Source organism: Brachyhypopomus gauderio, unplaced genomic scaffold, assembly GCF_052324685.1.
Source record: "Brachyhypopomus gauderio isolate BG-103 unplaced genomic scaffold, BGAUD_0.2 sc34, whole genome shotgun sequence".
Lineage (NCBI taxonomy): Eukaryota > Metazoa > Chordata > Actinopteri > Gymnotiformes > Hypopomidae > Brachyhypopomus > Brachyhypopomus gauderio.
In genome coordinates, this window is record NW_027506866.1 from 3,653,208 (window position 1) to 3,665,492 (window position 12,285).

Below are 12,285 nucleotides of genomic sequence, written 5' to 3' on the forward strand. Positions count from 1 at the left end.
GTGAGACGGCCGTGTGTGTGTGTGTGTGTGAGACGGCCGTGTGTGTGGGTGTGTGAGACGGCCGTGTGTGTGTGTGCGCGCGCGTGTGCGCGCGTGTGTGTGTGAAAGACGGCCGTGTGCGCGCGTGTGTGTGTGAGACGGCCGTGTGTGTGTGTGTGAGACGGCCGTGTGTGTGTGTGTGAGACGGCCGTGTGTGTGTGTGAGACGGCCGTGTGTGTGTGTGTGTGTGTGAGACGGCCGTGTGTGTGGGTGTGTGAGACGGCCGTGTTTGTGAGTGAGAAGGCCGTGTGTGGGAGACGGCCAGTGCGGATCACTGAGCTCTCTCTGGTGTTCCCAGCTGACTGCTGGGCCCTTGACCCTAAACCTGCCACATGCTGCTCTGACCCGACTTGTGCTTACAAATAAGGGCGTGGAGTCACGTAGTTGTGAGTCTGTTATGTGGAGTCATGTAGTTGTGAGTGTGTTGTGTCTGTTATGTGGAGAAACGTAGTTGTGAGTGTGTTGTGTCTGTTATGTGTAGCGTTCGATTTCTTATTTTATGTTTCAGAAAGGGGTTGTGCAGTAATGACTGTGGGTTTCATCTTGACCTCTTTACCTTTCTTTCCTCTTCCAAATGTTCTGTCCCTTTCCAGTTCTTGCTCTTTCTTGCCCTGACCTTGCATGCAGATACACTAATGCACTGCTGGCCTGCTTGGTGGTGGGTGTGGTGGTGGGTGTGGTGTGGGCTAGATCTTGTGAGAGCACAGTCTACAGGTGACTGGTTATCCGGTTACCGTAGCATCAGCTACTGCTGAAGAGCCAGTGGTAAGCACCGATACTGGATGGTCAGAGCTGGTCTGTGTTGTCATTACTGTAAAGGCCTGTCAGGATTTCTCATTGCCAAACCCTGCGTGCATATTCACAAGCCAAACGGAATTCAAGTTTCATCTGGTACACGTGCAGTTCAGATACGTCCCACATTTGTGTCCTTTAAGCCCCTCATTGCCTATGCATATTTAAAGCAAAGTCTTCTAAAGAGTGATGACTCTTTTGTGCTTTAAATTGACAAAGGCAAAAAAAATTTAAGCATTTGTAACCCATAATTTCAGTGGCTGAATAGCATGACTGCATTAACCATGCAGATATTGAAGATAAACATGACGTAGGCTAGTTGTAGCGAAGTCTTAGATGTAATCAGGTTTACAGTGTGTGAGCGGACTGGGTAAAGCGTTGGGACTCTTCCGCCGTTCTCTGCACGCTGGAACTTCTCGCACTACTCTTACACGTTCCCTCTTCTCTCCTCACCCTTCAGCAGACCAACCTGCTGCTCTGCCAAACCTCTTTAGAGCTGCATGCATGTCTGTCAATCAAACACCAGTTCTTAAAACTGCAGCGCTAACAACGCCCCAAATGGAGTGCACAGAGGGGCCCGAGTCTCGCGGCTGGTGCCGTGATCCTGAGTGGGCCCTCTCATGCATCTCACCCCCTTTAGGAGTTTGTACACTACATCACACTCTCCAGCCTTGTCTCGGCCCATGTGCTCTTGAAGTTGGAGCAGCTTTCTACATCGCCCAAGTCGAGCTGCCTCCACCCGGGGGCGGTTCCCGGTTCTTCCTGACTCCTCCCCCCTCCTCTGGTTGTGTGACTGTTACTCTAGATCAATGGCGTAGACATGACAGAAGCCAGACATGACCAGGCAGTAGCGCTGCTTACAGGCACCTCCCCCACCATCACCCTGCTGGTGGAGCGAGACCAGACGGGCACGGCCGGCTCCTCGTCCCGCGCCCGCCCACACTCTCCCCCTCCCCCGGAGCCCTCCGACTCCCCCGAGCAAGAGGAGGCCGGAGACGAGCGCGTGGCCAACCATATCAGCTGCCCCATGGAGGACGAGTACCCTATAGAGGTGAGGAGCACCAATGTTCAGAAAGACGTCACACATCTGGTGTTTCTCACTAATTTTAGTGAGTAGCTCAGCTGGTGGATTTGTAAGTGTTTTCAGGTTGTAAAATTTGGAACTAGGTCAGATTACTTGTTACTCCTGCTTTTTGTGTTTCTGCCAAGCTGTATTATTTACAAAGATAGTGTTCCATGTGATTAGAGTTAACTTGGATCACAAGTTTAATTCTTTACAAATTCCAATGAGTAGCATCTCTCATCTCTCTCAGAATTTATATCAAATTGATTAGTTAGCTTGAAATATTTTTTGTGTATTACTACATATGAGTTTCTGACATGTTCCTGTGAAATCATCTTGCCTTCACAGGAAGTGACACTGGTCAAAACTGGGGGTCCACTGGGTCTGAGCATTGTAGGGGGTAGTGACCACGCCAGCCACCCATTTGGCATCAGTGAGCCGGGAGTGTTCATTTCAAAGGTAAATTGTCTTACGCTGAGTTTAACCAGCCGACCTACAACGTTTGTGCTACACCTAGAGCCCTGACCCCTTGCTCCTCTGCCTCGCTCCATGCCCATATGAACAGGTCGTCCCCCATGGCTTGGCATGTCAGAGTGGGCTTCGTGTGGGCGATCGCATCCTGGAGGTGAACTCCATTGACCTGCGGCACGCCACACACCAAGAGGCCGTCAAAGCCCTGCTCTCCAACAAACAAGAAATCCGCATGCTTGTGCGCAGAGACCCCTCACCACCTGGCATGCAGGTACAGCCACGCCCCCTCACACTGCATACCAGGACAGCACATGCATTTCTGAGGTGTTCTGGGCAATGCAGTTAGTAAATGAATACGGACCTTGTCATGTTTAGGAAATCATCATTGACAAGCAGCCAGGGGAGAAGCTGGGCATTAGTGTGAGGGGAGGAGCCAGAGGACACGCTGGAAACCCCCTGGACCCCACAGACGAGGGCATCTTCATCTCAAAGGTAGCAGCTCTGCTCCCAGCACTGGACACCTGGATGTCTTTCAGAAGATGAGGCAAATCTTATACTGATCTTTAGAGGGAAGCATCTTGATTTGGCATGTAACTCACTTGATAACGTGTGGCAAATTTCCTCTTAAGGGAAATTTTATTGACACTATTAACACTCGAGTTTGGGTGTTCTGAAAGGGTTGCGATTGGCACCAATGATGCCTACATGGTCTTGTTTGAGTCTGTGGGTGTTCTGAAAGGGTTGCGATTGGCACCAATGATGCCTACATGGTCTTGTTTGAGTCTGTGGGTGTTCTGCTACTCCCTGGTTTTGTCTGCCATCGTCTAGGTGAGCTCGAGTGGCGCGGCGGCGCGGGACGGCCGCCTGAAGGTGGGCCTGCGTATCCTGGAGGTGGGCAACCACAGTCTCCTTGGCATGACCCACACGGAGGCTGTTCGGGTCCTGCGAGCCACTGGAGATACTTTATTCATGCTGGTGTGCGATGGCTTCGACCCAAGAAACATACCAGGCACGGAGGTAAATGTCGTGAGGGCTCCTGTCTCTCTAGAACTAGAGGTCACAAGAAATGGACCTACTACCAGAGTGCAGACGGCATTCAAACCTGTGCCCTCTGCACGTCTAGGCTTCGCCGGGTGTAATTGCCAACCCATTTGCAGCGGGGATTGTGAGGAAGAACAGCATAGAGAGCATCTCCTCAATAGACAGAGACCTGAGCCCAGAGGAGATGGACGTCATGCAGAAGGTGAGTGGCCCCAGTGCGTTCTTCAGGAGATGGCAGACATTTGAATGAAACCTGTTGCTGTTTTCTTCTGAAGGAGGTTGAGATGGTGAGAGAGACATCTCAGTGGGAGCTGGAGGAGATGGAGAAAGTGGTGAGTGAACACAGATGTAGGATTCTCCATGGGTTTATTATTACAGGACGCCATCAGGGCAACAGCAATTTTTCCAAATTCCGTCCTTCACAAGCTTCCTTTATGGCTTTTGTTAATATATGTGGATTCTCTATCATTTTCTCTTCTCTTTATGCTCCCTCCCCTACATGTCTCCCTGAATGAATGTGGGTCTCACTCTGCACACTTCCTCGTCTTGATTTTTCATTTTACTCCGTTTCATAACGTCTGTCGTCATGGACATTCATCGTTTTCATGGCGTTTGTATTCTGCTTGCGGTGCTCATCCCCAACCCCGTCATGACCCACACATGGACGTGTCTGTGTACATCACCCATCCATTTGTGGTATACCACCTTTCATGTGTGTGACTGGTAACACGCTCCCGCCCCTCACTCACCCCCCCGTCCCTCCACCACCCCCCCGCCCCTCCCGCCCCCTCGGTGAAGGAGCGTATGCGTTTGGAGCGTGAGGAAGCTACTCGCATGCTGGAAGAGGAGACTGAGGTGAGCTGTCATGCCACCTGCTGCTAGGACAGATCCTGCCTACAGAGGGCGGCAGTGAGCTGCGTTTCAGCAAACAGCACCACTTCCTGCTCAAAATGTCTGATCTTTAGAGACATTCCTGAAGAGCTTTACTACCAGAGCATTTTACAGACATTTGAACCCTGGTTTATTGTGTACCTTGGAAATGAAATCTGACCTAATATTAAACCTTGAAACCTTGCAGAACTTGAGCACTGGACCTCTGAAACTGGACTACAAGACACTGGCAGCCCTTCCCACAACTAGCCTGCAAAAAGTCAACAGGGTGAGTGTCAGGCCTGCCGGCCCTGTGCTAAATTGGCCCCAAACAGTTCACATGTTTCAGCTGTAAAGAGATTGCCACCCTTGGCTGTATGATGTATGCTACATTCCATTTGCTGTAGGATTTATGCTCCATTATATATTCTGTTAACTTCACAATATGTAATGGATTAAGCTGGATTAATGGATTAATTAACTAACTGTGTTAGTTTCACTCCATTGTTCAGGCTCTGTTCAGTGAACCCACTCCTACTAATGTATTTATCACACCGAATGGTGAATATTGTGAGCGATAACCCTTTCCATGTTTCACCTTGTCCTAAAAAGAAGGGGGAGGAGCCTATTTTTTGTAAATCCTAACCCTAACTACCTTACGTTCCCCAGTAAAGCAGGTAGCCATGACAGTAACAAAGTCTTCCTCAGATCCTGACTGGCAATTGCTGGCAGAGATTCCGCAACATTCCTGTACAGGTCAACGCAGACTTACCCCTAACAAAATGGCAACTCCTCATAACTGTGGCTCCTTATGCTCAGGAACTGGGCGGGGGTATTTGAGGGGGACGGTGTAACAGCTGACAAGGACTCTGGTTATTTTTAAAAAAGCATGCCACTGACTGATTGGTCACAGTAGTCATGGGAGGGTGGTGCCTTCAGCAAGGACAGTTGCTGTGATCAAGTTGAATCTTTTCCGTGCACTTTGAAGGCCCAGCTACCTGAACTCTCTGACCCTGCTATCTCTACAGTGAGTGCCTGTGCTTTTTTCCTTTGTCATTCCTTAATTTTCTGTCTTTTTTGTTTTTTAATTGGTATATTGTTATGCTGTCTTTTTTGGTGTTAAAATATTTAGTTTGAGTAGTGTAGTTGAGTATTTACCAGTTGCTTATTTGGATTTTGGTTGTCAGGTTGATTTAAGGCTGTTTACCTGTTTTTTCTGATTGATTTAATCTGAATATGATTCAGATTTGAAGATGTAGTCACTTCTTTTGCCTATTGTTCTTAGATTCTGGCTGAATGTAGGTTTAAGGCAAATAAGGAACAATGGAATTTGTATGTTTGACTCATCTGAGGTTCTTTAAAGCGTGAAACAGGGTAACATTGTTGGTTTTGAGCCTGGTTGGGAATTAGGACTAGTGTTTTCTGATGGAATCATTGCAGGAAGCAGTGTTGAACACGTGCTCCCCGTGTGGAGTGAGTGTGCTCGTTGACTCTGCCTGTCTGTTCTGGGAGCGTTTAGCTTACATGGGACGCACAGCTGTTTGCAAAGCTATGCGTGCAGATCATTGAAGGGGGTGAAGCTGTAGAAACACAATCACGTTGACCACAGTCATCTACACCCTTCACTGCACAGGGGTCGACTGTGCTCAGGTCTACACCTGTCAGCACAGGACTGTATAAGCGACTTGTGACAGCAGTTTGTTCAAGAAAATGTGTTAGTCCTTGGGCAGTGAGGCACCGACATGTCAGGTTTTATGTTATGGGTTTGAAGAGTTTTGTACCAATGAGTCAGAAACTCAATGTCCAAAGGGCTCCGGTGAGCAATTTTATTATTGAGTGCTTTACCCTCCCAACCTCCCCGTGTTTGTTAGCCAGCCATCTTCAGATATGGCGTCTGAGAGAGAGTGCAGGAGGAGCCGCTGTGTGAAGGCTCAGGTCTAAGGTCTTGGGCTTCATTCTCTTTGGGTGACCTCATTCTCACAAGCTGTTCCAGAACCAGTGTTATCAGGGCAGCTATTTTCAGTACTTTGCTAGGGCCCTGGCTGGATTTAGAAGTCTCGCATGTAGCCTCCAGAGGAATGTCAAGCTCAGGAGCCTCTGAGCTGGACCTCCGCTACACTGGAGGATTAAGTGAACCATGGCGCATACGGTTTGGTGTGCATTTAAATAATCGGTGGTTACGTTGGTGACATCTTTACAGTAACATGCTCTGTTGAATTTGGTCAGCATAGTGTGCAAGATATTTCAGTATGATGGCATAGCCATATATAGCTCTTAATCTTAATCTTAATCTGAAGCTCTAACACTGATTTCTTTAGCTGGGTCACTGTAGAATAGGCCCCACATGTTGTGTGTGTATTTTGTTTCTTGTCCATAACTTTTGATTTAGTCTTTTATCCTTTTTCACCTTATTTTCACCTATAAATCTTTTCTTTTTCATCCTCTTTTGTTCAGTCTCATCCCTGCCTGTTTTGTTTCCCTCTCTCTCTCTCTCTCTCTCTCTTTCTATCTCTCTCTCTCTCTCTCTCTGTCTTTCTATGCCTGTTACCCTTTAGCTCTCTCCCATCTCTGCTGATTCCTGTTCCATGGAGGCTGCTCTTCAAGCCAAAGAGTCTGTCTCTGTAGATGTGATGTGCTTTGAGAAAGCTCATTCTACCCTGTACCATCTAGACTCCCGTTGCCCCGCCTCACCCCCACTCACCCACCCAATCACAAGCTTGCCGGCTCTCAAACAGAAACCAGCTACCATGCACAATCCAGTTCTGGAACCCACGGTTGCTCAAGAAACGCCGGAAGAGGAGGAGTGCCTCGTGGACTCTCAGCCAATCAGTTTCAGTGAAAATCCTTTCCTGGTAGCCAATCGCAAGAGCAAGGGCCGCCCTCCTGAGGAGCGTGTCCTTTCAGGCCCACCCACAGGTTATGGGCGGCAGGGGCAGCTGCAGCCCTGGTTGTTCAACAAGGCAAGCAGCCTTGTGTGGCCGAGTGTGGCTTAGGCTGAGTGTGCTTTACTGGACCAGCATGGCATGTCGGTGAATGTGATTCCTCCAGTCACGCGTAAATAACAAAAAGAAAATAATATTTTTAGGAGTTAATTATTTTTTAAACTGTTATTTGTGATTTATGGTGCCCAGCAAGAACTAAAATCACTCTTGACACTGATCTGAGTTTGAGCATGATGCTGTTTTGTTTTTTTCCCCCTATTTTCTTTAAATTTTCTTTAATTTAATTTATTTTGTTTTGCGTGGTGTTTTGGCATCAAGCGAAATGCCAGAGCCTCCTTTACTGACATTTAAAAAGCCCGCAAGCTTTTAGAAAGTCTATGATTATGATTGATTCATTTACAAATTCATAAATGAAATTAAAAATAACTATCTTGCCTGTGATTATTTGCATTAAGTGGGAAAAAACTATTGAATTTGGAGTGTGCTGAATTATTAAACAAGGGTTCTGACAGTGGACAGATTACTCAAATGCTACTTTCAGTAATCTTTAATACGAACAGATTTAGTGAGCTTAAATTCACAATTCCTAATTACATGGCCATAAAACTATATTGCTTTACATAAAGTTATTCCTTTGTTTTCTTTTGTAAGCTTTCTCAATTTTCAGATTACATTGATTACTCTCCCATATATATATATATATATATATATATATATATATATATATATATATATAATATAAAATTAATTTACCCTTAAGTTTTGTGTGAGTATGAACTGATGAGAATCAACACAGGTCACCTGTAATTCTGTTACCTCATCGTGTTTTTCTGTTTTGCCCCCTGCAGGCTCCATCCGGTGATGCCCAGAGGATCGACAGCCCTGTCCGAGAAGCCCTTTACTCTCCCAGTTCTCTACCTGTGAGTCGCACCCCCTCCCTGAAGCACACGCGCCTTCTAAACATGTCCCCACATTTTCCACACAAGCATTGATGTCAACATCCCCCACCCCTAAGTGATGAATAATGGCGAGCGTTCATTTATACTTATAATTCACTGTCAGCACCTGCCCATGAGTTCATTTCATAGGGAGGGAATTATTTGGATATTGTACCCATTTGTGTTCACCTCCTGTCCTAGCCACCCCTTCATCAGCCCCCCACCTCAGCCCCTCTGGCATGTGGCAGGGAGACACGATTCGTAAGTGGTCTTTTCACGCACGAACTGCTACTTGCGGCTTCCTCTGCTATTTCCCATGAGGCCTGCAGGCATGCAAGAGCACTTTGGTGATTAAAATGTAACAATGCCTAATGAATTCGTAGATCCCTCACAGGAACAGGAGGCTTCACACGCTTCGCTCTGTGTGTCCTTCCGTTTCACGTGATGACCGCCGAGTCAACCTGTGCCAAAAGGGTCTGAGAGGGTTTTAGGTGGATTTTAGTAACTGAAGGCTGTGGGCAGACATTGTGATTTTGGAACTTCTTGCTGGGCTTTCCCAGCTTGGGTCCTCACTGACGGCTGCTGCTCATTTCTGTGGCTTTTCCCCTAGTGTTCTAATGTCGAGGGTGCCTGCCTGATGTCGGCATGTGGTTTAGAACGAAGCGTTGCTTGGCATTGGAGAGCAGAGCAAGATTTCAGATCAAGTTTCATATGTTCCAGTTTCATCCCACGCTTACTTTTGCTTTATTCCAGGCAAGCGTTCATTTCACTTCCCATCCGCCTGCCAAGGACCATTCAGCCGTGAGTGTCCCATGAAGCACAGTGTGAGAAGTCTGCGGTCCGCGGTACATTTCCTGTAGATTGGGAAATGGGAGTCTAGCTGTGGTTGGTTCAGCTCTGGTTCTGTCCTCTCCAGACCAAGCCTGGTGCCATCCAGCCCATCTCCCGGGTGAGGACAGCGTCGCCCACCAGCCAGGACGGACACAGCAGCCCTAATCCCTTCCAGCATGGCCCGTCCCCCGTCAACTCCCAGAACACTGTAAGGTCCCTCACCCCATATAGAGCACATTCCCCTCATGCTGCTGCTGCCCCCTTAGGTGCAAAATTAGCTACATCATGCACATGCAACTAGATACATAATGTCATATCTCCTGGTTCTACTGCATGGTTTGAGATGTGCCTGTTAAGTCTTCAAATGTCTCTTTTATTAACTAGAACCAATTACTGAGATATCTCCAAAGTGCAAATTAAAGCACACAAAAGACAATCTCAATTCAGAAGTATAGTCATTAGATGTGTGGATCTCACACTGTAAATGAAGACTTGTATGTCTGTTTTATCATGTCTTCACTTGACACTGAACCCATATTCTACCCGTTAGGGTTTGAACCCCTTCCTGTGTTGTTTGTGGAGCGCTCGTTCCCTGTTACCCCCCCCCCCCCCCCAACCCCCCCCGCCCTTGCTCTACTTCTCTTACCTCCAACCGTGCACAGCAGGTCCACCTCAAGCTTTGTAGCTGTGCCTTCCTCAACGTCTACACCTTTGCAGTCCTGACTCTCACTGTCTTTCCCATCCCTGTCCCTCCTCTCTACCCCGTCACCACCACCCTGCAGTCTCGTCACCCCTCCCCCGACACCTACCACCAGTTCCCCGTCAATATCAAGCAAGCCTACAAGGCCTTTGCCGCCGTGCCCCACTCCGTGACCGTGCTGGAGCCGCCACAGGTAGGGCAGGTGCTGCTGCAGGCTGTGAGGTCCCTGGCATCCGCTCCCTGCTCGCCATCCTCCTGTCAGACGCCCATCCTCCGCCAGCCCGTCCCCTGGGGGCAGGCGTCCTGCATGAGTCACCCGCATGGTGGAGTCACGTCCCGCAGCCATTAGCATTGTTATCTGTTCGTGCTGTGTGAGCATTTGATGGTGTGTTGCGATTCTAACAAACGAAGCAGGAATGGTTTCAGCCTCCTCATTTCCATGCCTGCTCTAACTGTTTTGTAGTTGTGTCTTCTGAAATGTTCACTAGAACTTCAGTGTCCTCATCTACTGCTTCTCTCCCTTCTGGCTTGGTTTTGTTTTGTTAGGATCTATATGGCCAGAGGAGCAACATGCACACCCTACAGCTATCACCAGAGGTATCACAAACATTCGTAGCCTTCTAGTAATGCTCTTTCACCTGACAGTATGCTGCCTGTCTGTTGTCCGCCACTTCTCTGTTGACCTGTGATCTTCACCAGGTTATTCGTGCAGAATTTGTTACTCTTTACTGAACAGTTTTATGCGGCTTGAGCTAGAAACATCACTGAGCATTAGTGCAACACGTGGGGTAGATGAAAGCTGATGGTAATAACTAGACTTATGAAGGCTGTGTAACTAGCTAGCAGCATACTTGGTAATTAAAAATAAAATAATGAAAGTGTATTAATAAGTGTTTTTTTTTTAATGGTGTCCATATTACCCCATGATCAGGATGACAGATAGTAACCCTAGGTGTGAGTCAGTGTCGTCATCCTCTGTGTCTGCTGCACTCAACTGCCACGCACTGACCAAGCATCTATAATGGCCCTTTCAGCCTGAGCTGAGTAACGAGGTGTTTGTAGAGGAGGGGGAACCCAAGGGCCCCCTCCCCCCTCCCCCCTCCCTCTCATCGGATCGCCGTGAGTACAGGAGTCTGGCAGCTGTGCCACACCTGTCTCGGCCTTCTCTGGAGCTGAAGGTACCCGGCCCCAGACAGGCCTCTGCCGGCCCTCCCAGCCTTAACCTGGTGGCAGGGTGCGTTTGCTTCAATGGTGGTGGGCCGCAGCCTCGTTTGCATTCAAAGCCTCCATCAATGCAGCTGTGGAGCCTTTAGTTGACTGGGCAGACTTGATTAATCAGTCTCTGATTCATTTTTTCTCTCTCTCTCTCTCTTTCCTTTTTATTTTTATTTTTTGTTTGAACAGTGGCAGAAGTGGAATCTTGGTGCTGCTTGCACAGGGGGGATGTGTAAAGTAGGGATGCACCGATTCACGTTCTTCACTTCCGATACCGATCCGATAGAGTAACACAGTGCTGAATCGACTTAAAACTTTTTTTTAAACACAGACATACTGAATTACAAGTTTATTGAAAACTCTGCCCCAGTACAGCACACTTAAACACACATAAAACATGTAAAAACAACACAACTTGCATTTGTTCAGTCAGGGCAATTTTGAATATAACATTGAATGTAAAATAAATAATACCAAAGAACCTGAAACTGACAAAAACAATAGGTTCACAACTTTGGTCAAACATGAAAAAAATAAACTGCAAGAAACCTTTGAAATGGTTCAAGAATTCTAAATATAATTTAAAATAAATAAGGAGATGAAATAATGAGCAATGAGCTTTGGACAACTCACCAGTTCATGTATGAACAGTCAAGTAGTGCTGGAGCCCAGGTTTATTTTGGTTAACCAGCAAATAAACGGACTAAGTGTAATACCACCAGCGCGAGTACGAGTGAGTGATTCACCTCTCCTCTGTGTGCTTCGTGTTTCGCTCGTCAGTTAACTGTCCAAGTTCACTGTTCCAGGACAGAGTGGATATTTAAGGTTGAACTAATTCCGAAAAGCATTACAAGCATAGAATTAGACTGAATAGATCTGTTTTTATGGATCGGTCACATTGTCACTGATACCCGATCTTTTCCAATATCTGGACCGATACAGATATTAATATCGGAATCGGTGCATCCCTAGTGTAAAGATTTCTGGAATTTTGCATGGATCAATTTGTCTTGTGTGCTGTTTGACTTCAATTTGTCTTCAAATGTTGATGTTTCTTCATGGACCCATATTTGTGTGTTTGTGCGGTTGTGTGTTTGTGCGGTTGTGTGTTTGTGCGGTTGTGTGTTTGTGTGTGTTTGTGTGTGTTTGTGCGGTTGTGTGTGTGTTTGTGTGTGTGGTTGTGTGGTTGTGCGGTTGTGTGTGTTTGTGTGTGTTTGTGTGTGTTTGTGCGGTTGTGTGTGTGTTTGTGTGGTTGTGCATTTGTGCGGTTGTGTGTTTGTGTGTGTTGTGTGTGTGCGCGGTTGTGTGTGTGCGCGGTTGTGTGTGTTGTGTGTGTGTGTGTGTGTGCGGTGTTGTGTGTGTGTGTGCGGTTGTGTGTGTGTG

The 12,285-nt window shown here is 47.3% G+C and overlaps 1 protein-coding gene across 24 annotated transcripts in view; it reads left to right on the forward strand.

The window, feature by feature from the left end:
* scrib (scribble planar cell polarity protein) overlaps nucleotides 1-12,285 on the forward strand; it is a 119,568-nt gene that overhangs the window by 77,548 nt on the left and 29,735 nt on the right. For 12 of the 24 annotated variants that reach the window (XM_076984794.1, XM_076984797.1, XM_076984783.1 and 9 more), the window contains 17 exons: nucleotides 1,637-1,882; nucleotides 2,243-2,353; nucleotides 2,460-2,636; nucleotides 2,741-2,857; nucleotides 3,194-3,382; nucleotides 3,489-3,608; nucleotides 3,682-3,738; nucleotides 4,205-4,261; nucleotides 4,485-4,565; nucleotides 6,832-7,236; nucleotides 8,067-8,138; nucleotides 8,358-8,417; nucleotides 8,910-8,957; nucleotides 9,073-9,195; nucleotides 9,770-9,880; nucleotides 10,234-10,284; nucleotides 10,722-10,865. In XM_076984794.1, the coding sequence (XP_076840909.1) occupies nucleotides 1,637-1,882; nucleotides 2,243-2,353; nucleotides 2,460-2,636; nucleotides 2,741-2,857; nucleotides 3,194-3,382; nucleotides 3,489-3,608; nucleotides 3,682-3,738; nucleotides 4,205-4,261; nucleotides 4,485-4,565; nucleotides 6,832-7,236; nucleotides 8,067-8,138; nucleotides 8,358-8,417; nucleotides 8,910-8,957; nucleotides 9,073-9,195; nucleotides 9,770-9,880; nucleotides 10,234-10,284; nucleotides 10,722-10,865 (2,169 nt within the window). The remainder of the gene's footprint in view (nucleotides 1-1,636; nucleotides 1,883-2,242; nucleotides 2,354-2,459; nucleotides 2,637-2,740; nucleotides 2,858-3,193; nucleotides 3,383-3,488; nucleotides 3,609-3,681; nucleotides 3,739-4,204; nucleotides 4,262-4,484; nucleotides 4,566-6,831; nucleotides 7,237-8,066; nucleotides 8,139-8,357; nucleotides 8,418-8,909; nucleotides 8,958-9,072; nucleotides 9,196-9,769; nucleotides 9,881-10,233; nucleotides 10,285-10,721; nucleotides 10,866-12,285) is intronic. The other 12 variants (XM_076984800.1, XM_076984801.1, XM_076984802.1 and 9 more) reach the window with 10 other exon arrangements.